The 27,664-nt window shown below is 38.3% G+C and overlaps 2 protein-coding genes across 17 annotated transcripts in view; one reads left to right on the top strand and one right to left on the bottom strand.

Annotated features, from left to right (window-relative positions):
• Positions 1 to 27,664, bottom strand: part of SPATA45 (spermatogenesis associated 45) — an 800,921-nt gene that overhangs the window by 210,400 nt on the left and 562,857 nt on the right. The window lies entirely within an intron of this gene.
• RPS6KC1 (ribosomal protein S6 kinase C1) overlaps positions 844 to 27,664 on the top strand; it is a 212,977-nt gene continuing 186,156 nt past the window's right edge. For 4 of the 16 annotated variants that reach the window (XM_050761686.1, XM_050761678.1, XM_050761643.1 and 1 more), the window contains exons 1-4: positions 19,371 to 19,921; positions 20,219 to 20,254; positions 22,428 to 22,544; positions 26,635 to 26,755. Coding sequence is in view for 4 of the 16 variants with exons in the window: in XM_050761608.1 (XP_050617565.1) it covers positions 1,008 to 1,112; positions 20,219 to 20,254; positions 26,635 to 26,755 (262 nt within the window). In the remaining 12 variants the exon portion in view is untranslated. Of the gene's footprint in view, positions 1,113 to 1,150; positions 7,822 to 19,370; positions 19,922 to 20,218; positions 20,255 to 22,427; positions 22,545 to 26,634; positions 26,756 to 26,922; positions 27,019 to 27,664 lie in introns of those variants that run through there. The other 12 variants (XR_007719871.1, XR_007719872.1, XM_050761604.1 and 9 more) reach the window with 9 other exon arrangements.

Below are 27,664 nucleotides of genomic sequence, written 5' to 3'. Positions count from 1 at the left end.
TGGAAATATGAGAAGATGAAGGAATTGGTACTAACGGTTATAGCTGCTTCTTCCTCTTCTTTTTTCCTTGTAAAGAAGGGTGGTGGTGCAGAGAGTAGGGAGGCAAAAGGAAGAGGAACAGAGTCTTTAGGATAAAGGCAAAGACTTGGAATGAGTATTTTGGGGAATGAAAAAGAACTCCAATCACAAAAAGATAAAGGAATTGCCAAGCGTTGATAACAACCTCAGCTGAAATTGGAAACTGTAGCGAGTGGCTTGGAGAGTTCTAGTGACATACATATTTTTTTCTTTCTTTTAGCCAGAGGCAAACTCCAGATTTTCGAACCTGAGGGGATTTTAAAAAGATTGATACTGGCTTGGGAGCTTTTTGGGTTGGGAGCTTGCCGTGTAGATGTGTTACAGAAAGGCGCTCAAGGGAAGGAAATTCGTCTTAGAAAGAAGTAAGGAATATGTCTCAGAGAATGAGATGTTGCTGTGGGTATATAAAATGATAGACCGTGAATAGGTAAGGAAAGAAGGTGCTAGGCTATGGTATCTCTCCATCCCTTCACCACTCCACGTAAGTTTGTACTACGGCGGGGCGGAGGCAGGGAGGATCACACTCTCCCGGTGTGGCGTGGCTATACCAACTCTCACACAATCTAGAAGGTGACAGAGCTAGCGTACAAGAAGTCGTCTTTAATGGAGAGGCTTGAGGTCTCTGCAGTGACGGGGATGGCAGCGTGACCCCTTAATCTTCAACTACAGGCCAGTCCCAGTTGCCCCAAAGGGGTTAGAATCTAAGCGGGTAGTCTCCCCTCCCCCTAGAAGCGGGAGACGGCCTGGCCCGGAAGCTTCTTTGCTGACCCGGAAGCAGAGCTGTGCCGCTGAGGCGCCGCCGTGGAGCCGCCTTGGAGCCACCGCCCCCTCGCCGCTTCGCCGCTGCGTTGGGGAACCGGGACCGCGGCGGCGCCGGGTTGCCCTGATGATCCCGGGCGGGCGGTGGCGGCGGCAGAGGCGGCGGGAGGATGACCTCTTACCGGGAGCGGAGTGCCGATCTGGCCCGTTTCTACACTGTTACCGAGCCCCAGCGACACCCGAGGGGCTACACAGTATATAAGGTCACCGCCCGGGTGAGTGCGGGTGTCGGGCTGGGATAGGAGCTTGGATTGGGTCCTGAGGATCTGGGATGGGGACCCTGGTGTGAGGGTACCTGACTCTGGCTCAGAGCCGATGGTGGGACTGGGTGCTGCGCCTACTGGCGGGACTTGCGTGTCGGAGGTTGGGATTTCTGGAGTAGTGGCTGAGTGTGGTATGCCCAGGGCTTCACGGTAGTAGGTCGTGGTAGAGTCTTCTTTCTGGGGGTGGGGTAGTCAGTGGTCGATGGTTTTAAATTGATGACTCAGTTCCCATGCCGTTTGGACTTTCTCTTCTGAGTTCGCAATTTGCAGAAGTGGTTTTGCTTGCTCCAGGAAGATAATGCAGATTTAAAAGTGTTAATTTATGTGTTCTTTGGCTTATGTAATATAAGTTGTTTTTTCTCTTGACCTTTATCAGGTTTGCTGTGAGGTAGACAGACTCTTGGGACAGATGTCAGTGTTAGGCCACCAACCTAGGAGCTGTGGATCCGAGCTTTGTCAAACCCTTAACTTTTTCACGTTTTTCAGTAGGAGACGTGAAAAAGATCTGCTGAGGGTGGCTTGTGTGAGCTACCATGAGGTCACATTTTAAAGTTGGGAGGCTCCTTTACATCGACTAACTGGTCCAATTTTTAGTAATCACTTTATGTTTCATTGCTTTTGCCTTGAGTTTTAAAGAGAGTCTGCATCTTCTAGGAAAGTAAGAATAAATTAAAATTAAATAAGTATATATGTATGTGACATATGTGTGCATGAATATGTGTATAGCAGGCATTTTGTACACATCACCCAATTTAATTCTCATTTTAATGATGAGGAAACAGATTAAAGGAAGTTTAGTAACTTACCCAACTTTACATTGCAAGGCAGTAGCAGATCTGCCTGGGATCCGGAACCAGTTTTGCCTGACTCCAAGTTATATAAAATGTTAAGAATTAACTTTATCATTATCAATTTTTAAAGAGGAGAGGTACAGATTAAGTAATAATAGTTCAATATACATTTGGAGGATGTAAAGTAGGCCTTCAGAAGAATCTTTTTTTTTTTTTGAGACAGAGTTTTGTTCTTGTTGCCCAGGCTGGAGTGCAATGGCTTGACCTTGGCTCACTACAACCTCTGCTTCCCGGGTTCAAATGATTCTCCTGCCTCAGCCTCCCGAGTCGCTGGGATTACAGGCATGTGCCACCATGCCCGGCTAATTTTTTGTATTTTTAGTAGAGACCCCGTTTCTCCATTTTGCTCGGGCTGATCTCGAACTCCTGACCTCAGGCCATCTGCCCGCCTTGGCCTCCCAAAGTGTTCATGCCGGTGGCGTGAGCCGCCGCTCCCAGCCTGAGAAGAATCTTAAAGGTTAAATAGATTTAGATCAGTTTGGGGCATGGGAGTAGCACGTGGTGTATGGAAATGGTGCACAGTTCAGATAAATGTGAGAAGGAGGTATGGATGAACATGTCTGTATAAGGATAATGAGAAGATCCGACCTGCTGTTGCCAATTGCTGTAAGGAGAATAGAGGGAAGTTTGTTGCTCCCTTTTTGCACAGAAGGTTGTTATATGGGTGGAATGTTAGTTTCAAGTTGTGTAAGAAATTTTGTGAGATTGAGGGGCCCTTATTATACCACTCTTGAAACCTTTCTAGTCATTGGGCCCTTTGAAATTCCAGACTTAGTTTCCTAACACGTAGTGTATGAAATCAGAACAGTTTTCAATATATGTAATGTTTCTCTCACAGCATCCTACTTATCCCTTAATTTAACAAGAAAGTTATATTGTATTTAGTTGCATGTCTATGTCTCTTAGTGGATTTCGAGCAGTTCTCTATCATTGACATTTGTTTCTGCTTATATCGAATAATAGATAAAAGAAGATGCATGTTCATGGCACACAGTGCCTGAAAAACATTGTTGAATGTTTTCCTCTTCATTGTACGCAGCATACCCAATAAATGTTTAGATCCACGCACTAAATACTGTGAGGGACATAAGGCTGAATAAAACATGGATCTTTCTTTCAAGGATACACGTAGTAGAAGAGAGTTTAGTATACTTAAAGAAATGTGATATAACACAGGAAGTTCCAGCAGACACTACAGAAAAGGGCTGTGGGAAGACAGATTGCTTCTGGATCAAGAGATTGGGGAATATGTACCAATCAAGATAGTTGAAAGAGGGGAAGAATCCAGAAAAGGAGAGGGTGTGAAAGGTAGACAGTTGAAAGGGCAGAGTCCATAAAGACCTGGAGGTGTGAATGTGTGTGGAACTTGAATTGGAAGCACTGAGTATAATTATTTGTATTGTTACTTTACAAAAGAAAAGGTTAACCAAATGCAGATTTTTTTTCCCCCAAGGTGTAATCTCGCTCTCTTGCCCAGGCTGGAGTGTAGTGGCATGATCTCGGCTTACTGTAACCCCGCCTCCTGGGTTCAAACGATTCTCCTGTCTCAGCCACTCAAGTAGCTGGGGTTACAGGCGCCCCCCACCATACCTGGCTAATTTTTCTATTTTTTGTAGAGATGAGGTTTCGCCATGTGGGCCAGTCCGTCTCGAACTCCTGACCTCGGGTGATCCACCCGCCCCAGCCTCCCAAAGTGCTGGGATGACAGGTGTGAGCCACCGCACCAGCCAAATTCAGATCTTAAATATCTGAAGCTGTGACCTATTTACTGAACTAAGTTTTGACAATATAAACTAGAAGATAAAGTAGCACATTGCCTTAGAACTAACCAAATTTATATATATGCGTATTACATATTGCTGTGGTTATTTGAACTTGAAAATTGCACACACTGCCTTTTTTCTTCCCGTATATGTTTATGTCTTCATTTATTGCTTATGTTACCCATTTTGTTTTTAAAATGTAACGTCTGAGAGTCAACATGGAGGCATACTTTCAAAATAACTGTGCTTAGTATTATAAAATATTTCTTGAGAGTTAAGGAGAAAAACACCTTTTTTCAGGATAATTAACTAGGTAAATAGTGCTCTCCTGAGAGAACTTCATGAGATAAAAATTAAGAATGGCTTCTGTATATTTTCTACTACTGGTTTACTTCTAGCTTCAAGGAACAATTTTCTATGTTTTTAATCCTTGCAGGGTTATTTCTGTAGGAGTAGAGTTTTAATCATTGGAAGTACCAGTGTTAAATTTTGGATAGCAAAAGAGCTTTTTCATCTTCTTAAATCTCCTGTGTGCTTTTTTGCAGTTCTCTGAAACCTGGCAAGCTTAGATGATTTTGAGGCCAGTTACAAGCATACTAACAGATTCCACAGTTAAACTCTGTATTATTTTTTAATTTTTATCTAGAATAAGTACCTCTATTCAGAATTGGAAAGTTATTTCATAAGTTCCCTTTGATTCTTTAGTTGAAGGAGACACAAGTGTACGAGAACCATCAGCAGTGTTTTCAGTTATTTCATGCTAAGTGTACAAAATTCTCATATTGTAGTATAGATTTCTCAGCAACAGTAGGTGAATGGCAGTTCTTGCCTGTATTCATTTCGTGAGTATAAAAATTATGTTTTTATTCTCGAAAGACAGTGCTGCAGTATAACTTATTTTGTTTACATTGAGTCATAATTTACATACAGTAAAATTCACCCATTTTAAGTGTCCAATTTGATGAGTTTTGACAAATGTATACAGTTGTGTAACTACACCTTGTTCATCACTGCACAAGTTTCCTCATGTTCCTTTACAGTCAGTCACTCCCCCTCATCCCATATCTCTAGGCAACCACTGGTTTGCTTTCAGTCATTGTAGATTGGGCTGCATTTTCTAGAATTTTGTATACAAGGAATCATACAGTATGCACTTTTTTTTTTTTTGGTCTGGCTTATTCCACTCAGTATGATTATTTGAGATTTATCCATGTTGTTTTGTGTTTCATTCCATTTTATTGCTGACTCATATTCCATTGTGTGGTTATACTACATTTTATCTGTTCACCTGTTGGATATTTGGGTTGTTTCCAGTTTTTGGATATTATGAATACAGCTATTATGAACATTCATATACAAGTCTTTGTATGGACATACGGTTTTATTTCTCATGATACCACATGCCTTTGTTTATGTAGCTTTATACTAAGTTTTGAAATCAGGTACTCTAAGTACTCTAACTTTCTTTCTCAAAATTGTTTTGGCTATTCTCGATTGTTTGCATTTGTGTATAAAATTTAGAATCAGCTTGTCTGGTTTCTCCAAAAATACCTGTCCGGGTTTTTGATTGGGATTATATTGAGAATGTAGATCAATTTCAGAAGAATTGATATCTTAACAGTATTGTCTCTGAGCCATGAACATATATATCTCCCCTTTTATTTAGCTCTTCAGCATGAGCAGTGCTTTGTAATTCTCAGAGTACAGTCTTGCACATATTTATTTTTGTTAATTGATCTTTTTCAGAGATGGAGGTTTCACTGTATTGCCCAGGCTCGAGTGCAGTGACGCAATCATAGCTTACTGCTGGTGGAACTCTTGGGCTCTAGTGTTACTCCCTCCTCATTCTGCCACCTGGGATTGTGGGCACAAGCTACCTCATTGGCTTTGCACATATTTAAAGTATTTTGAGTCTATTTTGAAACCAGGAGAATGTATAAATCCTCATTTTATTATACATAGCTAGTGTTTGTTGAGTAATAACAGTAGACACTTACATGGCGCTGAGTCAAGCAGTTTATATTAAATTAAGACGTTTGTCACAGGGGCCCAGTGAGTAGGTGCCGTTATCATTTCCACATTTTCAGTGAGGAAGTTGAGGCACAGAGACATTTAGTAACTTGTCCAGGGTCATCTAGCCAGCAAGTGGTAGAGTCTACATTTGAACCCAGGTAGACTGGTCCCAATCACAGTGCTTTTAATCCTAATGCAATGCTGCCGAATACCTGTATTATAAAACACTTTTCATTAGGTGCTGTGAGTGTGCATATGGGGACACCTATGTGTCCCCACAAGGGCATTACTATAGTTTGGCAAAAGTGATGGATACACATGAATAATAAGTGACTGTGATGATGTGAACAAAGGGGAGTAAGGGAATTAATGGGAAGTACTGAGCTTCACTTAAGTCTGAAAAATTACCATTTCCAAAGCTTCAAATCAAAACACTATTTATATTGCTTGGAGGGAACCTGTCCTCAATTCCTGACCATATTCTTGAGTAGCCTGCTTGTGCCTGGGAAAGGAATTATTTGTAGTTTCCAAATTAGGCTAGAACACTATGTTCTTCCATATCTCTCTGTTAGATGCCATTTTCCCTGTCTGGAATACTCTTTCCTTTTGTCTTGGCAATCTCTGCTCATCTCATCTCAGGTGTCAGCTATACCCTGTGTTCCAGAAGCTTTTTTTTTTTTTTTTTTTTAGGCGTTGCTCTCTGTATGTCTTGTATCTCCTCCATTATCATAATGTATTTGTTTGACACCTCTTCTGATGGCAGACTCTATTCTTTTTTGAGAGTCTCACTCTGTTGCCCAGGTTGGAGTGTGGTGGGATGATCATGGCTCACTCTAGCCTTGACTTCACAGGCTCAAGCCATCCTCCCATCTCAGCCTCTCTAGTAGCTGGAACTACAAGTACATGCCCCCCTGCCTGACTAATTTTTGTAGTTTTTTAAGAGACAGGGTTTCACCATGTTGCCCAGACAGATCTTGAACTCCTGAGCTCAAGCGATCCAGCCGCCTCGGCCTCCCAAAGTGCTGGAATTACAGGCCTGAACCACCGTGCCTGGCCGACTCTGTCTTTTTAACTGTGTATTCTTGGTGCCTAGCACAGAGCCTGGACTATAGTAGGGATTTGAGGGTAGGCTGGAAGGAGGCAGCTCTTTGCTTTTCAAGTGTTGATTTTTAAATTAACATACAATAAAATTGACTTATTCTGTTGTATAATTCTTTGAATCTTAACACGAGTTTAAATTCATTTACCACCATAATCAAGAAACAGAAGTTTCATCATCCCAAAAAACTCCTTCATGCTATCTCTTTTTCATACCCTTCCCCCTACCCCTTATACCCTGGCAAGCAGTGATCTATCTCTACAACTATACTTCTGTCTTTTTGAGAATGTCATGTAAATAGAATCATACAGTATTTAGCCTTTTGAGACTGATAATTTGCCTATTTTTTTTCTTTGGGTTGTTTGTTTTCTTACTCTTGAGTTTTGAGAGTTCTTTATGTTCTGGGTATCTTTTTTGGGGGGTCAGATATGACATTTGCAAATGTTTTCTTCTGATCTAGAGCATATCTTTTCATTCTCTTAAGTACCTTTTTTTTTTTTTCCCCTTTGAGACAGAGTCCCTCTGTTGTCCAGGCTGGAGTGCAGTGGCATGATCATGGCTCACTGTAGCCTTAACCTTCTGAGCTCAAGCAATCCTCCCACCTCTCAGTCTCCTGAGTGGCTGGGACTACAGGCATGTGCCATTGTGCCCGGCTAATTTTTGTATTTTTTTAAATAGAGACCCAGTTTCACCATGTTGCCCAGGCGGGTCTCAAACTCCTGGTCTCAAGCAATCTGCCTGCCTTGGCCTTCCAAAGTGCTGGGATTACAGATGTGCACCTGGCCTTTTTTTTTTTTTTCAGAGATGGGGTCTCGCTGTGTTGCCAAGGCTGGAATGCAGTGACTATTTGCAGGTGTGATGATAGTGTGCAACAGCCTCGACCTCCTAGGCTCAAGCGATACCCACCTCAGCCTTCCAAGTAGCTACGACTACAGGTATGCCACTGCACCCAGACAGTATCTTTTGCAAAGCACAATTTGTAATTTTGGTGAAGTCCAGTTTATCAATTCTTTCTTTGGTGAACCATGCTTTTAGTGTCATACCTAAAATCTCTGCCCAACCTGAGGTTACAAATATTTTTCCCAATGTTTTCTTCTAGATAACTTACTGCTTTGCATTTTATATTTTGCTCTATGACCCATTTTGAGGTTTTTTTTTTTTTTTTTTTTTTTTTTTGTGTGTAAGGTGTAAGGTTTGGGTGAAGGTTCTGTTTTTGCCCCTGGTTGTCCCATTGCAACAAAGCACCATTTGTTCAAGAGACTAACCTTTCTTCATTGAATTGACTTTACTCCTTTGCCAAAAGTCAATTGACTATATATATATGTGTAAAGCTGTTTCCGGATTCTCTTATTTTGTTCCATACCATACTATATTGATTATTATAGCTTTATACTAAATCTTAAAATTAGACAATATTGTTTCTCCAATTTTATTCTTTTTCAGAATTATTTTGACTACTCTAGTTCCTTTGCTTTTTCATATATATTTTAGAATCAGTTTATCTATAGCTACAAAAAATCCTTTTGGGATTTGATTAGGAATGCATTAAATCTGTAGATCACTTTAGGGAAAAATGGACATCTTTTCTATGTTGAATCTTCAAATCTATGAACACAGTATGTCTTGCAATTTATTTGTGTTCTCTGATCTCTATCAGCATTTTGTAGTTTTGAGCAAATTGATTCTCTATATGTTTTGTTAGATTTATTCCTCACTATTTCGTATTTTTGTAGCTATTGTCAATAGTATTTTTAAAAATTTTGGGTTTGAGCTTTTCTTTGCTAGTATATAGAAATTTGGTTCATTTTTGTGTTGCCCTTATATCATGTTGACCTTTCAAACTGACTTACTAGTTCTAAGACTTTTTAGTAGAATTCTTGTTTTTTTCCTGCATAGACAATCTGTGTTGTCTGCCAAAAGGCATAGTTTTATTTATTCTTTCCAATGTGTATGTCTTTTATTTCTTTTCCTTGCTTTATTACACTGGCTAGGTACTTCTAGTCCGCAGTCTTGAATAGGAGTGGTGAGAGTAGACTTCCTTGCCTTGCTCCTGATATTAGGAGGAAAGCATTCAGTCTTTTATCCTCTAGTATAATTTTCACAGTAGAGTTTTCGTATATGGGAGGCTGCATGTTTTATTTATTTTTATATATATTTTTTGAGACAGAGTCTCACTCTGTCATCCAGGCTGGAATGCAGTGGCGCTATCTCAGCTCACTGCAGCCTCCACCTTCTGGGTTCAAGTGAGTCTCCTGCTTCAGCCTCCTGAGTAGCTGGGATTACAGGCATGTGCCACCACACCCGGCTATTTTTTTTGTATTTTTGGTAGAGACAGGGTTTTGCCATGTTGGCCAGGCTGGTCTCCAACTCCTGGTCTCAGGTGATCCGCCCACCTCAGCCTCCCAAAGTGCTGGGATTACAGGCGTGGGCCACTGCGCCCAGCCTGCATGTTTTAATTTTTAGTTTTGTTAGCTTTTAAATTTTAAAGTAATATATAGTCATACACATTTCAAGCAATAATTTAAGTCACTTTAAAGGAAAAAAAAGAACCTACTGAATTTTAAATCCTTAACCTGTTAGGATTACTAACAAATGTCTGGTATTAAAGCAGTGGGAATTGTTAGATTTCAGTTGTTAAATCAGTAGCTTCTTGAAGATTTCTTGAATAAATACTTAGTTTTGGCTTAATCTGGAGATATTTTCAACAAACAAAATAATCATAAGGATATGGAGGGCAATTAGTTTGTTGTAAAATATATTTATGCTTAAAATTTTTCAAAACTGGCTCTCAAGGTGTCTTGTGTTTTCTAGAGTTTAGTTTTATTCTACTGTTCCTTTGTTTTTGACTTGTAATATTGTTTAGTAGAAAACTATCTAATATACCAAAAATTTCAATAAATGGAACTTAAAAAATGTAAATCATTCCGATTTCATCTTGTTTGTTGACAACTTGATCTCAGATATTAAGATTTTATGTTAAACTGCAAACTTTCTTTAACATTAAGGATTTTGATTTTCCTTGAACCTTGATTGGAAAATAGTTTAGAATATTGCTATAACTGATAAAACTTGAGGTGAGAAAAATAACTTTAGCAAACATTATTGAGTATCTAGAGATAATTTGCAGTTTTAGCTTCTTTATTCTCCCTGAGATTTTGGGATTTTAATAATATAGAAAGCCACAACTCCTTACCGTCTTTGGCGGTTTGGACTTTTATAACAAGATACTGTAGACTAGATGGCTTCAACAATAGACGTTTATTTCCCACTGTTCTGAAGGCTGAAGGCTGGGAAGTCCAAGACTAAGATGCCAGCAGATTTCTTCCTGATTTGCATACAGCTGCCTTCTTGCTGTATGGTCTCATGGCTGAGAGAGATCATTGTCTTTTTCTTGTAAGGGCAGTAATCCCATCATGAAGGTCCCACCCTCATGACCTGATTACCTCTGGAAGGCCTCACCTCACATCCAAATCCATCACCTTGGGGATTAGAGTTTCAACATGAAATTCAGTATGAATTTTAGGGGGAACACAAATATTCAGTCTGTAGTACTTTTGACATAATGCTTTCATGAAAACTTGTTAGAAAGGTGAATGTCTAAAATTTGTCCCATGGACTTATCTATCTTATATGGGAGTTCTGTCACTCCAGAGAACTAAAAATTATAAAATGTCTAATTATGGTTTGTGCAGGTATTGCCTCTTGGGTCCAGACTGCCTGGCTGGTGGGTAATAACCAGCCCAAATATTCTTGCCAACCAGTGCCACCTGTGGCTCTGCAGGGAAAAGCGGGAGAGAGGAACTGAGATACAGGTGGTCGTGAAAGGGAGGTTGAGTTTGGTAAGGTAGCAATTGCCTATGTGAGTTGGGTGCTTTGACCTACTTTTCCTGCAAGACTTGTTTTTTGTTTTTAAATGTATGAAGTACAGTTTAAATATATCAGTATATTTACATGAAAAGTATGGATTTTATGAAAGTTAATGTCTGAAAATCAGGACTGCTTGTATTATAGTGATGAATGTACCACTTGGTGTACCTAATCACCACAAGGAGAAATATTCAGAATAGTGTAGCCTTCCATTTCTGCGTATTGTACTATTCCTGTCCCACATTCAGAGATTGATATCTTTGGAAAATGAAGAGTGGACATGTTTTCCATGTTTATTTGTACCTTGACATTTAGTGTAATTACTAAGTATTACTTTTGTCACTTTTTTTTCTTAACTCTGCTACCCTAAACTAGCAGCTGAACAGTGATAGTGAAGTAGCCCTCAGAAGACTTGATTACAATACTTTGCTCATGAAAGTAGCTTCTTAAATTTTATATTTAACTTCTTATCAATACTGGTTTCTAAAGGGGCTTGTTTTATCTTTTTTTTTCCTAGGAAATATTATAAGATTGAATAATTTTTGTAGTTTTGTTTTCTAGTACAGGTTGAGAATCCCTATTCTGAAAGTTTGAAATCCAAACTGCTCCAAAATCTGAAACTTTTTGAGTGTCAAAATGATGCTACAAATGTAAAATTTCACACTTGACATCATGTGATAGGTTGTAGTCATGCAAACAATTATTAAAAATACTGTATAAAATTACTTTTGGGCTATGTATATAAAAGTATATATGAAACAAATAAATTTTGTGTTTAGCCTTGGGTCATATCCCCAATATATTTCATGTATGTGCAAATATTCCAAAATCCAAAAAAAAATGAGACTAATCTGAAACAATTCTTGTCTCATGCATTTTGGAAAAAGGATATTCCACCTGTAGCTATTATTTGTTAGTCTTAACAAAGAATACAGCTTTTTGTATATGTCTGAGTTAACAGAGTGATTTCTAATCATCGTTATGGTGATAGTGGTAATCAGATAAGAGAGTGCTTTTGAATCTTTTTTTTTTTTTTTTTGGACGGAGTCTCGTTCTGTCACCAGGCTGGAGTACAGTGGTGTGATCTCGGCTTACTGCAACCTTCGCCTCCCGGGTTCAAGCCATTCTCCTGCCTCAGCCTCCCCAGCAGCTGGGACTGCAGGCACGCCCCACCACACCCAGCTAATTTTTGTATTTTTAGTAGAGACAGGGTTTCACCGTGTTGGCCAGGATGGTCTCGATCTCTTGACCTTGTGATCTGCCAGCCTTGGCCTCCCAAGGTGCTGGGATTACAGGTGAGCCACCGCACCTGGCCAAGACAGTGCTTTTGACTTTTAAGGAAACCTGGAGATATTTATTAAGAAGAAGATAGAATAAGTTAGCATACTGGAAACGATTTCAGAGACCCAGTGACAATGTGACCTGTTGATTGTTACGGAACTGACTTAGGCCAAGCCTCAAAGTCTGATCTTTGTTTTCAGAATAGGCAAGGGGGCTGACTTTGGGTCTTTTATTTTACTTTGGTTTAGTACTGAGCTGGCAGAACAAGCAGTTCATGGGCAGTGCCAACACCCTTATTAAGACCCCATTCATTTTAGTTCCAAGCCCCTTGTTTTTTTTTCTGCTTTTCCAAAGTGGTTCTTCAATTTCTGTATTTTAGTTGACTTATAAGACACAGGGTTTACCTAACTGTAATGCCTATAGGCATTTTGTCAGAGATATTTTGTCAGGAATATTACCTGAATACTTGGAATTTCAATCTTGAGGAGAGCCAATTGACTTATGTTCTAGAGAGAGCACTTTGGAGTCATGGAGTTGTGAGATCTGGTCCTGCCTCTGTTATTTGATTGAGTCTATTTTCTAGGTCTTTGGTTATTTCATCTTACCAAGCATGGTTGTTGTGATTATTGAATAAAGTAGAGTATTTAATTTCTTAGCACAATAAGAGATAGTTACTTTTGCTGTGAGACATTGTTTTTCTAAATTCATAATTTGCTGTTCATGAACATAGGCAGATGGACTACAAAAATTGTGGTAGTATTTCTCTAGTGCTTCAAATTTTAGTAGGTGTTGTACTAAATAATGAGATTGATAATAATAATAAATAACATAAAAATAAAAAGTTTATTGGCTAGATGTCTTTGGGAAATATTATGTGTCTTCCTTTTGGGGATTTACTAGGCATATTAGTGTATTAAAGGGTTGAAGAATTATTCTGTAAACAACATTCCCTTCTTAAACAGAGGTAAACTGAATTGATTATTAAGCCCTTCCTGTGAGATCACTGATTTTAAAGAATACTGGTATTCCATGTAACATGGTTTGTGAAGCACTGCTGTTGGGTAATACTTTTTAAAAATTTTTTGTATTTTTAGTAGAGGGTAAAGTAATACTTTTTAAGATGACTTGGTGATAAATTTCTAAAAAGCAAGAAGCTTTTCAAGATACATAGTACTAACTGAGTCCGTGGCAGTTAATGCTTGCAGTGGAAATTTGTGAACTTTATTTTTATTTTTATTTATTTATTTTGGGACGGAGTTTTACTGTCACCCAGGCTGGACTGCAGTGACGCGATCTTGGCTCTCTGCAACCTCCACCTCTCTGGTTCGAACAGTTCTAGTGCCTCAGCCTCCTGAGTAGTTGGGACTACAGGTGCATGCCACCGCACCTGGCTCATTTTTATATTTTTGGTAGAGGCAGGGTTTCACCTTGTTGGCCCGGCTAGTCTTGAACTTGTGACCTCAGGTCATCCACCTGCCTTGGCCTCCCAGAATGTTGGGATTATAGGCGTGAGCCACTGGGCCTGGCCAAATTTGTGAACTTTTTTTTTTGAGACAGTTTCGCCCTTGTTGCCCAGGCTGGAGTGCAATGGTGCGATCTCAGCTCACTGCAGCCTCCACCTTCCGGGTTCAAGCGATTCTCCTGCCTCAGTCTCCCTAGTAGCTGGGATTATAGACGGATGCTGCAACACCTAGCTAATTTTTGTATTTTTAGTAGAGATGGGGTTTCACCATGTTGGTCAGGCTGGTCTCAAACTCCTGACTTCAGGTGATCCTCCCACCTTGGCCTCCCAAAGTGCTGAGATTACAGGCATGAGCCACCGTGCCCGGCCTTTGTGAACTTTTCTTTTTTTGAGATGGAGTCTCGCTCTTTTGCCTAGGCTGGAGTGCAGTGGTGTGATCTCAGCTCACTGCAAGCTCCGCCTCCCAGGTTCATGCCATTCTCCTGCCTCAGCCTCCCGAGTAGCTGGGACTACAGGCACCCGCCACCACGCCTGGCTAAGTTTTGTATTTTTAGTAGAGATGGGATTTCACCATCTTGGCCAGGCTGGTCTTGAACCCTTGACCTCGTGATCCACCCACCTCAGCCTCCCAAAGTGCTGGGATTACAGGCTTGAACCACCACGCCCGGCCCTTTGTGAACTTTTAATGAAAACAATCACTGTTTTAAATTCCAACTTTTGTGGACTTTATTTGTTGAACTTTATGACAAACTCTCTTGAAATTTTTCCAGAGAAAAATTACTGAGTGCTAACTCAGTTTTACTCATTGTCAGTATGGTTATATTCTTCCCTCTGATTTCTGATTGATATTCTTATTTTTCATTAGCTTTTCAGTCACGGAAGATAATTACACAGAAAGAATTGTTACTCATGGATGTTTGCACTCAATTCACATTATCCTAACCATTTTGTGGTTTTGGTTTCCATTTTGGGGGACACATTTGTAAAGTATTTAAATGAGATGACACATTTGGGAATACTGAATCCCTAATAGTGGGGTACTAAGTGGTTGAAGTTGATAATGTATTTGGGAAGTGATTGTATTTTTATAATGCAGTTGCATAAGAATCAGACCTAGTATATTCTCCATTGTACTGCAGTACCTGGCAGCAGAGTAGGCACTAATATGTGTTGAATGAATAGGTGAAATAAACAAAAACCTAATGGTGATGGAATTTTATGGAAATAAGTAAACTTCATTATTGCTGAAAATACCACAGATAAATAGAGGGAGGCAGTGTAATATAGTGGAAAGAGCACTAGACCAGGAGTCAGACAGTCGAGGATCTCATTCTGACTTTGAAGGTGAATAGCCATGTGACTTTAGACAGGACTCTGAATCACTTTGTTTTCTTATCTGTAAAAGGGGAAGTCATAATAACTACTCCTGCCTAACTCATAGGTTGTTGAGAAAATGAAGTGATTCATTAATATAAAATTCTTTGCAAATGTAAATGTACAAAGTCAAGTTTTCCCTATGCCTAGCACAGTGCCTTGAACAGTATTAGCACAAATATAGACTGTTAATAATAAAAAGGAGGCTGAAATACAAGAGTTTAAAGCTGATTCTTGGAGTGCTCACAGAATACTAGGGGGCAGAAGGATGAAGAATAACCTGCAAAAGAGAAGCAAAAGCACCAGAGAGGAAAGAGGAGAATCAGGAAAGTATAACCCTGTACTTTTAAGACACAATTTTCATTAAGCTTTAGGCTTGTCAGGTAATACCTGAGTAGCTTTTGCTTTGATTTTCCAAACTCTGTCTAAATTTCCTCCTTCTTTGTGAAGTATTTGGTGGGCACAGAGTAGTTCCTTTTGTAAGCCTAAAATTAAAGACCTTCACTTAGATAGTTATACTTCAACTTTGATTTTCTGTATATTGCTTAATAATCATGAGTTACTTTTGTTACCGAAACACAGGGGTTCCGTCTAGGTTCTGCTGCTTGTCACACAGAAAGCAATCTCTGAGACAATGAGTATTGCTAAGGAAGCCGGCTTTAATCAGGTGCTGCAGCCAAGGAGATGTTCAGATCCATTTCCCTGACTGACTAAAATTAGGAGTTTATATAGCAGGGAGGAAATGTGATTATGTATGAGAAAACAGGAACTACGGAGGGTTAAGGAAGCCATCGTGACAGATGAAAGGTCTGGCATCTCATTGTTTGGATGCAGTGATCTGGTGAATTTCAGTTCATTTGATGCTGTAAAAGGAAAATAAATCTTGGGGCCCCCAAATCACTAAGCTAAAGGTAAAAGTCAAGTTGGGAACTGCTTAGGGCCAACCTGCCTCCCATTCTCTTCAAATTCACCCCTCGGCTCACTGAGATAACAATTAATACATACCAGATTGCCTCATTTGGAGAGACTAATCAGAGACTCAAAAGAATACAGCCATTTGTCTTTTATCTACCTGTGACCTGAAAGCTCCCTCCCTACGTCGAGTTGTCCCACCTTCACCTCGAGTTGTCCCACCTTTCTGGACTGAACCAGTGTATATCTTACACATATTTATTCATGTCTTATGTCTCCCTAAAATGTATAAAATCAAGCTGTGCCCCTACCACCTTGGGCACATATTGTCAGGATCTCCTGAGGCTGTGTTATGGGCGCAGATCCTCAACCTTGGCAAAATAAACTTTCTAAATTAACTAAGACCTGTCTCAGATTTTCGGGATTCACAATGTTAATACTTTTTAAGAAGCCTGAAGGCCCTTTCCTGAAGGTAACTCTGATAAAACAAATGTTAAGTTTCAAGCTTTAATACCAGAAGGGTCAGTTTCCATGTTTATCCAAAAAAACCTGTCCGTGGGACTGTTGGGTCAGTTTCACTTTTATTATCAAGAAGATCGTTAAAAGTCTTACATCACTAAACCATGACTGGTTGACTGCTTTTGGGATGCCACTTTGCTCTGCAGAGGGAGGATGCAGTGTCATGGGAAGGATCTAGGATGAAGTGTTTCCCAATCTGTTGCTTAGCACACTACTGTTCCCTGAGGTATGGAAATACATTTGGGAAATACACCCTCCTCCGCTCTGCACTTCCCTCCCACCCCACCACTGTTACCACTAGATTGTGAACTCCAGGAAGGAGGGGACTTGCTCACCAATGTAATTCAGCACATAGATGTTTGTAAACCACTAAGAGGACAGCTGAGAAGTAATAATCAAATTTTTTATTTCTGATAAGATGATTTTAATATTATGGCTGTTGTTAGGGGATGGCTAATGTGTTTTTGTTTGTGCAGTACACATGTATTTGATTTCCAGGACTGGCTCATCTGAAGAACACCCAAAATGCGATACTTCTAATATGTACACCAAACTAAGAAATAAGTTCTTCCGTCTCAAAAAGATCATTTGCTTCTATTAAGGAAGATTATTTAAAATAGTTAAGATACCTTAATATATTTATAAATTCAGGAAATGTATTAAATTGAGAAAAACATAAATTGTGAAATTTTAAGTACATTTGAATAGATCTTCCTGTGAATGATCATTTGTTATTTTTGGTGGATGGATTATTAGTGGATTGGTTATCCATGACTTTTCTTCTCAATACATTTCATAAAAATGTAAGGAAACGGCGGGGCACAGTGGCTCACGCCTATAATCCCAGCACTTTGGGAGGCTGAAGCAGGTGGATCATGAGGACAAGAGATCAAGACCATCCTGGCCAACATGGGGAAACCCTGTCTCTACTAAAAATACAAAAATTAGCTGGGCATGGTGGCACATACCTGTAGTCCTAGCTACTTGGGAGGCTGAGGCGGGAGAATCGCTTGAACACAGGAGGCGGAGGTTGCAGTGAGCTGAGATCACACCACTGCACTCCCCAGCTTGGGCGACAGAGTGAGACTCTGTCTCAGAAAAAAAAAAAGAAAGAAATGCTTATAAGAAGCAAAATTAGTCATACTATGTGAAATACTATACTTTTAGAAAGGTGTGTGTGAGGGGACAGGCTGGTATTTGAAAGTAATAGTTAAAATCAAATATTTGGGCCGGGCGCGGTGGCTCAAGCCTGTAATCCCAGCACTTTGGGAGGCCGAGGTGGGTGGATCACGAGGTCAGGAGATCGAGACCATCCTGGCTAACATGGTGAAACCCCGTCTCTACTAAAAAAATACAAAAAACTGGCCGGGCGTGGTGGCGGGCGCCTGTAGTCCCAGCTACTCGGAGGCTGAGGCGGGAGAATGGCGAACCCGGGAGGTGGAGCTTGCAGTGAGCCGAGATCGGGCCACTGCACTCTAGCCTGGGCCACACAGCGAGACTCCGTCTCAAAAAAAAAAAAAAAAAAAAAAAAAATCAAATATTTGAATAATATATAGTTGTTAGTTACCTGTTGTGGTCTCTAATATTAAATCTGTGTTGTCTAATTTGGTAGCCATTAACCACCTGTAGCTATTTTGATTTAAATTTAAATTAAGGCCTGCAGTGGCTCACACCTATAATCCTAGCACTGTGGGAGGCTGAGGTGGGAGGATTGCTTGAGCCCAGGAATTTGAGACCAGCCTGGGCAACATAGGCAGACCCCCATATCTACCAAAAAAAAAAAAAAAAATGTGTGTGTGTGTATATGTATGTGTATGTGTATGCGTGTGTATGCGGACTGTGGTGTTGTGTGCCTGTAGTTCCAACTACACAAGAGGCTGAGGTGGGAGGATCAGTTGAGTCCAGGAGTTTGAGGCTGCAGTGAGCTGTGATCCTGCCATGGCACTGTAGCCTGGGTGAGAGAGTGAGACCCTGTCTCTTTAAAAAAAAAGTTTTTTTTGAATTAATTTAAATGAAATAAAATTAATGTAGTTTCTCAAAGTAGCCATATTTCATGGGCTCAGTAGCCACACACATGTGGCTAGTCGTGGCGGTGTTGAACAATGCAAATAGAGAACATTTTTTTCCATTATCACAGAAAGTTCTATTGCATAGCAGTGTTGTATAAATTAATGAAAATTGCTACAAGATTTCACCAACTTTATATATTCTGAAAGTTGGAGAATAGAGCGCAAGATACTTGTTCTCCAGAATTCTTAGGTGGGACCTTTTACAATGGTTAACCTGTCTGGTAGGGGACAGAGGAAACTTTTAAATTATAGAGTTCTTGCTATGTTCTTATTTGTTGTTCACAACAGCCAGGCCAGGCAGTTAGTATTATCTCCATTTCATAGATGAGATCAAACCTGTAAGTGGAGGAACTGTAATTTGAACCAAGGTTTGTCTGAGTGTAAATCCTCCATTTTTTGTTCTTGTTTTGGACTTTAGGGGTGGTGCTGAATGGATTCTAATCCCTAGTTTGTGGTGTATTGTCATTGGCTATCAAAGACCCTTTTCTTCCTCACACTCATAGGCAACCATTTTAATGCATGTTTGATTTATCTTTTTAAAAAATTTTTTTTAAAGTGAAAGCAAGTTTATTAAGAAAGTAAGGGAATAAAGAATGGCTACTCCATAGGCAGAAAAGCCCGATTTATCTTTTTGTTTATTTTTGCAAGATACACCATTGTAGCTTCAAAACTGTTAATTTGACACTTACATGGATGGTACTGTGTTATATAATCTGAGATTTTCCTAGTTTAGGATGCTGTTCGATGATTTAAACACCTAGCCTTTTCAAAAGTTTTGTGAAAAAAATCATTTTACCTGGTGTTAGACTTTTTGGCCTTTGTAATCAGAGAAGTCTGAAAGAATCTCCTGTTTTCCTCTTTGCTTAGGGAGTATTGATAGAAGGATTATTTGTCCCTGAATATTTGTAAATAATTTATATTACTTTTGTTTTCTTCATCATTAGGCAGCTAGTAATTACTTCTCATACTTTTCACATGGTGTGTCTGAGCATTGTAGCTGCTTTTTTTTAATTGAAATTTTTATTGTGCTAATTGTAGATTCATATACAGTTGTAAGAAATAATGTAGAGCGATTCCTTGTACACTTTGCCCAAATGCAGCTGCTTTTTATGCTTCTAATTTGTATGTAGGCTTGCTGGGAAGGGGAGATGTAAACAACCTTGTTAGAATTATGTTAATTAAGAGTAAAGGCCGGACACTTTTTCTTGAAGAATATAGTGAATATATGAACTTTAGCATGTGGACTTACTTTTAGCTGCTTTTTTGCTTAATTTTTAGTATTGTTAAAATAACATTTTTAGCCAAATTAAATTTAAAGAGTTTAATTGAGCAAAGAATGATTCACAAATTGGTCAGTCTCCTCAGTCAGTGTAGGTCCAGAGAGACTCCAGCACAGCCACGTGGTGGAAAATTTATGAACAGAAAAAGGAAAGTGATGTACAGAAACCGAAACTGAAACAGCTGCATTCGTTCCAACTAAACATTTGCCTTATTTGAACACCGTTCGAACAGTTGGCCCCCTTCGGCCAAAACTTGGTGATTGGCACCAGAGTAGGTTACTGTCTTTTTACACATCTATTTACATATCTGTTTCTCTGTTCATTATGTACAGAGAAACTTTTAGGCCAAACTTAAAATATGTAGCCTAAGGGAGGTAACTGGATTTCACAGTATGTATTTCAGATAGTGAAGTTATTATATAGCTGAGTTTTGGATAAATGATATAGTTTTTTTTTTTTTTAAAGTAAATTGAATTTTTCATACAAATACTATTGCAGGTTAATTATACAAATATGAAATCTTAAATTTTGATAATGATTAGAGATTTCTATGTATGTTTTGTTTTAGGTTGTTTCTCGAAGAAATCCAGAGGATGTCCAGGAGGTAACATTTATATGCAGATTTTATTTTATGTATTTGATAAAAATTTAACTAAATGCTTTTTTGAGAAGATCGCCTGAATCATTTATACATCAATCTCTTTTTTTCTGAGACGGAGTTTTGCTCTTGTTGCTCAGGCTGGAGTGCAGTGGCGCGATCTCGGCTCACTGCAACCTCCACCTCCCAGGTTCAAGTGATTCTCCTGCCTCAGCCTCCTGAGTAGCTGGGATTACAGGCATCTGCCACCACGCCCAGCTATTTTTGTATTTTTAGTAGAGACGGGGTTTCAACATGTTGGCCAGGTTGTTCTCGAACTCCTGACCTCAGGTGATCCACCCGCTTGGCCTCCCAAAGTGCTGGGATTACAAATGTGAGCCACTGTGCCCGGCCTGTACATCAGTCTTTATATGTTTGTGTGAGAATTGTCTTCAGTTCACAAAACAGTAGCTGAAGTGTCCTATTTGAGACCTACTAAAGTGTTAAGTTTTAGTAGGTGTTAAGTTATATAAATAAGAATTTAATGAATTATGGTGCTGTTTACTAAGTGATAATTGTTCTGGTAACTGGTGTTTACAAGATGTCAGTATCACTCACGGGTCCCTGTTTACCCATTTCAAGATCATAATGCCTGTGTGATAAAAAGTATTTGGTAACTAATACTTATTTTAAAGATTCTAACAGTAAATTATGGGTCTCCAACTACTTTCACTTTTATGTTGAATTGACATGTTGACATCTTGGAAAACTGCTTTAGGCATAGATGTTTCTTTTTTTAAAACTTTTTAAGTTAGTACTTTTGCAGATTCTTCTATGCATTTTTTCCTTCTTTCTGTAGTGATACCAACCTGTTATGTTTTGCTTAAAATTGTGGAATTCTCTATTTGTATTTACTTTGCACTTGTTGTACATCTTTAGGAATCCTTACCGAGGAACTTGCTGCATTGAATGTTTCTTGATTTACTTTCATTTTAGTCCCTGCTCATTTTCACTAAGACTAGAAGGAAATATATTGGAATTTTTTCCCCTTCCCTAATGTGTTTAAAACAGATACTTTAAGTTTACAGTGCTGATTCTGCAACAGTGTTTTTTTTTTTTCCCACAATTAAATATGAATGTCTTTGGGTGGTAGGTTCTTTGTGTTTAGCCACAGGTCTCACTACTCTACAGAAAATACCTGGCTTGATTCATACATTTAAGGTGACTGTTTGGTACTGGTTGGTATGAGTGTGTGGCCCCAGGTTTAGATAATATTTAATGTTTTTTTTTGTTTTTCTTTCTTTTTTTTTTTTTTTTTGAGACGGAGTCTCGCTGTGTCGCCCAGGCTGGAGTGCAGTGGCACAATCACTGCAAGCTTCACCTCTTGGGTTCACACCGTTCTCCTGCATCAGCCTCCCAGGTAGCTGGGACTATAGGCGCCCGCCATCACGCCCGGCTAATTTTTTGTATTTTTAGTAGAGACAGGGTTTACACCATGTTAGCCAGGATGGTCTTGATCTCCTGACCTCGTGATCTACCCACCTTGGCCTCCCAAAGTGCTGGCGTTACAAGTGTGAGCCACCGCGCCCGGCCGATAATATTTACATTTTATACGTTATCATTTCTGGCTATGTCTGATTTCATAGTTGTTTTTGTCCTATGATTTAAAACAGATATATTTTTATACAAAAATTAGTTGGGCACGGTGGCAGGTGCCTGTAATCCCAGCTACTTGGGAGGCTGAGGCAGGAGAATTGCTTGAACCTGGGAGGCAAAGGTTGCAGTGAGCTGAGATCGCACCTCTGTACTCCAGCCTGAGCGACAGAGCGAGATTCTGTCTCAAAAAAAAAAAAAATAAATAAAATAAAATAAATAAATAAATAAATAAAAAGAAAAGATTTAATACGATTTTCCTGAATTTTCCTGATGGGTTTTAAGACAATTCCTTCTCCATCAGGAAACAGGAAGAATATTGTAATATTGTTATTTTGAAAGAAATATATATATATATATATGTAGCAGTGAAAGTAATTTGCACTGTTGATTAAAGTACTTTTCTGTCTTGTATCAATTGATGAGTGTGAACTATTCTTTAGATTTCTAGTTTACAACTCTTAAAATTGAAAATGGGTGTATTTCCTTTGAATGCATTGTCTGATTGCTGTGCTGTAGTTTGTAGCTTGATGTTCCCATTTTCCAGGGAGAATCCTGAACCAACCTATCCATGAACATACTCTCTGCCATTTTCTTAGTCCTTTTTTCGGGAAAACTCTTTTATAATAACAACTGTTGGTGAACCTTTCATCAGAAAACTCTTGTAAGTGTCTTTTAGTTAGACAATTGCATGGTTCTTTGTTAGAAGTGGTATAAATTTTTAAAAGTCTTCTATTTAGTTGGCTTCTGAAAATATAGAATGATCTTGAAATTATAACAGCACTTTTTTTAGTTTCCCATTTAGTGTATTTAAACATTGGAATTCTCATTTGGGAGAGGAATTCACCACGTGGAGTTTGTTTTTCACTTCCTTTCACTTTCCCTCTCCATTAACTTATTCATGTGTTACTGCTTTAGACTATAGTAAGGCTTCACAAGGGCTAGTGAGGACTAGATGTACTGATAGTTCAACCAAATGTAGGGCTAGTAATACACTAGCCTTATAAAATGGGAGAAATTTTGTTGTTTTTCTTTTATCTATACCTTGGCACATGCCACCACATATCACTGTTTTCTTCCTAAGAATGCTGAACAATCTGTGGCCTCTCATTCAGTAGATTGTGTAGAACGTGAATAGACAGCAGAAAAGTGAAGAAGAGATGGTTTTGCTCCCCCTCACCCTTTTTTAAACAAATTAACCTACACCTGTTTCTTTCTACAGGTAGAGTATTTCACTGGTGAAATTTGGGGAAGGAAAAGAACTGAAATAGGACTTTCTATGTATTATGTCAGAAATCTCTAACTTTTAAATCCTTTTTTAAAAAATAGTTTTATTATATATTTATTATTTTTATTTATTTATTTCTTGAGATGGAGTCTCACTGTGTCACCCAGGCTGGAGTGCAGTGGCGTGATTTCGGCTCACTGCGACCTCTGCCTCCCAGGCTCAAGTGATTCTCCTGCCTCAGCCTCCTGAATAGCTGGGACTACAGGCACCCGCCACCATGCCTGGCTGATTTTTGTATTTTTAGTAGAGACGGGGTTTTACCATGTTGGCCAGGCTGGTCTCAAACTGCTGACCTCAGGTGATCTCGGCCTCCCAAAATGCTGTGATTACAAGAGTGAGAAAAAATCATTTTAGAAAATAAGTACACACTTATATATCAATGAAATATATCAAGGGAAAGGAAAGGCTCTTGAAAAGAGGGAAAAGAAAATTCGTAAGCAAATAGTATGGTAGTGCTGTTGATTGTAAGAAGAGATAATCCAGCAAATTTTAAATATTAATACTATGCGAGAGTGAAAAGGACAAAGTTAATTCAGTTGGTGGTTCTGTAAAATACAGGAATCTAAAAGGTTTTTGGTGTTATTAAGTGTAATTATCTGAAAAGGAAACATTTATATAAAAAATATTTAAGGGAATGTTTTTAATGAAAATTAAGCTTTTATTAAATTTGTATTTTTTATATGGTTATCACTGAATTAATATATCATTGAGACTTTTCTTCAGAGTGATTTTAATAAATAAGGAATTTGTGGAGACTTGGTTCAGTAAAGAAATAGGTGTTATAGACCTATTTTTCCCGATGGGAAAGTACTGAACATTAAATAGAGAAAATAATTTCTATATGTGTCTTTGAGGACTTTGTGTGGTCCAGATATGAACATCACTACTTGCTGTTGTAGTGGAAGTATACTTTTGTTCACTTTTGTATTTTGAAGATTTCTGGAAACTTCGAAACTCAGAAGGAGTAAGAAGACAAGGAGGCAGTGGATGTGACATTTTGCGATGCTGTTAGGTATTTTGGTTCTGCAGCCATAGGGTTGAGAAGAAGGAATATGAGAGTGAATAAATTAGGGCATGGTGAAGAAACACAGATTCTCATTTGGGGGTTCTAATTCTTGCTCTGACAGACTATCTACTGGTTCATATACCATGGTATTTTAATAATTATCATGATTAAATTGTTGAATTTTGCTCCTTACGTTTCTCTTGCAGTATTTAAAAAAGACCTTAACTAGAATAAAAAATTTATCTGCAAATCTAATTGTTTCCATGAGCTACAGTCTTTTGAATAACTTTCATGTCCAGGTCATAATGACCTTAACCTTATGTAATGTCCAGTTTATAATGACATTTACTTTATATAAGGTACTGCTTACATAAGCCCATCAACCATTTCTCCTTTAATTCATTGGCAATGTAGTATGATTGTAATTTGTTATATTTTAAAAATATAAAAATAACAATTTTTTGTTCCCATCATGTCATTGTTAGAATCCTCACATCTCATTGCACATGCTGAGAAACCTTTCCTGAGTGATTACTGCCTATCTGTTACTGATCTTTTAATCTACGGGTTAATAGGTCCTGCTCAGTTCTTGCTCTTCAACCCTAAACCTGTCTATCTCATTGAATAGCTCCAAGCAGCTCCCTCACGAACTCCTAAGTTAAATGTGTTGAAAATTAAACCTCTTTCTTGCCTTGGAACTGCTGCTGCTTCCTTGCTGTTCACTTCAGGGCATGGCACCACCATTCTGTAGCAAAACTTGCTACACAGCTATTTATTCTTCAGTGTTCTTCAGTTTATTTATCATTTTAGGCAAATACTGAGTATGTACTTTTGTTTAAAAATTGCCTAAATTAATTGCCTTCATTTAGTAATATATACTTGACATCTCACTCTCCTTTTAGAAACTTCACCCCCAGTTCCCTCCCCCCCCTTTTTTTTTTATTTTTGTCAGTCTACTGACCACTTCCCTTCAGGACTCTCTAAGGTAGTAATTTTTGTGAAGGCTTTTCAGACATACAAGGCTGATTTAGGTACTACATCTGCAGCACTCTTGAGCTGCCCCTCTCAGCATTTTTCAAGCCGTCTTATGATGTTGTTGTTTTATGATGTGTTGGCTTATTCTTCCTAACTAGGCTGTGAACTGTTTGAAGACAGGGCCTGTATTTCCCTTGTTTTCATACTTTGTGACAATATGATGCTTAGTGGAAAGTAGGGCCATAGAAATATTTGTTTTGGTGACTCTTTTTGTTGTTGAGTAAATGAATACAAGGGAAGCATCAGGAGGAAGCAGTTTTTGAAAAATGAATTCATATTATAGTCTGCCTAGCCTCCTATGATTATAACTGTATTAAAAACAATAAACATTAAGGTAGAATTTTTGGCAGCATGAAAAAGCTTGCTGAAGAATTTTATACATGCAGAGAGTAGGTTTTTTGGCAAGAATCTCTTAAATCACACCTGGTTACCTGCTTGACCTGTTATTTGCTCATTAGCCTTATACTCTATTGTACATGAAAAACTTGTTAGAAAAGTTTGTTAGAACTGAGATGATTAAGCTTTTCAGAAGTAAAGACCCCAGTATCTGAAGTAATGGGATTTAAAACTCAATTTTACCCTATTTTCTAGAGATTGAGGGCTGAATCTGTGATATCAAGGCCATGTTTCAAATCCTTTTTCTTTACAAAGTTTTTTGTTTTTTTAAATATAATCTGAGTAAGGTTAAATAATAATTCAGACTAATGAAGGAAAACACACTTTTACATGTTGTCTAATCTAGGTGATTGTTTTGTTTTGTTTTTTAAAATATACTAATTTTAATGATGTTCTGGTCAGGATTCAGCTTGCCTGCAGACATCTTATTACTAGTGTAAATTAAGATTTATGACATGAAAGTCCACGTTAATTGCTTACTGCATAGCTATTTCTTCAGTGTTACTCAGTTTATCCTTTTAGGCAAATACTGAGTATGTACTTTTGTTTAAAAATTGGCTAAATTAATTGTTTTATCTTTATAAATGTATTATTTTGAGAAAGAATACATGTTTTGACATCTAACTCATTTGTAGGCCAATTGTAATTGGTTTTTGAGCAGATGAAGTGACATTTTATATAGAATACATCTTCTCCATATTGGGTTGAATATTTTTCCAGTGTGAATAAAACCATACTTGTTTAAAATGAAAATTTGAAACCAAAACAGAATAGTTTGAGGAAGAATTCCCACTTTACATGTAATATATTTTCACTTTATTTTTTTCGTGCCCCTGGTCAGCAGAAATCTGCCTTGTATTTTTAAAGCAAATACTATTAGTTAATTTCAGTCTGTTAATCATATTGGTTAGGACATGAGTTTGTCTTTGCATGACAATTTTGAATACTTTAATGAAAAGATTATTTGTTGTTCAGATATCTGAGCCTAAATGATTATGAGATACACGTTTAATTTTTTTCTCTCTTTAGATAATTGTATGGAAGAGATACAGTGATTTTAAGAAACTACACAAAGAACTATGGCAAATTCACAAAAACTTATTCCGACATTCAGAATTGTTTCCTCCATTTGCTAAAGGAATAGTGTTTGGTAAGTGATTATTTTGAAATTGTAATTTAAAAAAGTGATAATTAATTTTGTATATATACTGAACTCTAACATAACTACACTGTGAAGTCAGAAGCCCCTTTGCTTATTGAGATAATTCATATTGTTCAGCAAGCACTTGAAATTGTCTTTTCTTGTTCTTGTTATAGTTTTGTGTACCCAGAATATATTTACTTTTCCCATCTGTGAAACAAAACAACTTCAGTTCCAACCAACCAAATAACCCTGTAGGAACATAAGAAAAGGTGATATTCAATTGTTCTTATTAGTTTTAAAATTCTTTCTTTTTTTAAAATTGTCTCATTTTATATGTTTCCCTGACACCTTTCTTATAGTATGAATGGTATGGTTTTCTAGTATTTGCTTCTTGCAACTTCTTTTTGATACCTTAGTATTCTTATTTTTTATTTTTAATTTTTTTTGCCTCATCAGTTTTCAAATACCTAGGTAACAGTTTTTTATATTAAATTTTGTGTGTCAAAATAATTGGTGTAGTTTCTGTCCCCTGTCTGGATTTTGACTGGGAATATAGAATATTCATGTGTTTTTTTTCTATAACTCTAATGTAAATGTTCTTATATGGACAGCATTTTTTTATTTTGAAATGGAGTCTTGTTCTGTCACCTAGGCTGGAGTGCAGTGATGTGATCTTGGCTCACTGCAACCTCAACCTCCTGGGTTCAAGTGATTCTCCTGCCTCAGCCTCCCGAGTAGTTGGGATTACAGGCACCTGCCACCACGCCCAGCTCATTTTTGTATTTTTAGTAGACATGAGGTTTCACCATGTTGGCCAGGCATGGTGAAACTGACCTCCTCACCTTAACTGGTCCGCCTGCCTTGGCCTCCCAAAGTGCTGGGATTACAGGCATGAGCCAGAACATTTTATCCTAT

Source organism: Macaca thibetana, chromosome 1 (assembly GCF_024542745.1).
Source record: "Macaca thibetana thibetana isolate TM-01 chromosome 1, ASM2454274v1, whole genome shotgun sequence".
Lineage (NCBI taxonomy): Eukaryota > Metazoa > Chordata > Mammalia > Primates > Cercopithecidae > Macaca > Macaca thibetana.
The sequence above is the reverse complement of the archived record's forward strand: the minus strand, read 5'-3'. Positions and strand labels throughout refer to the sequence as shown.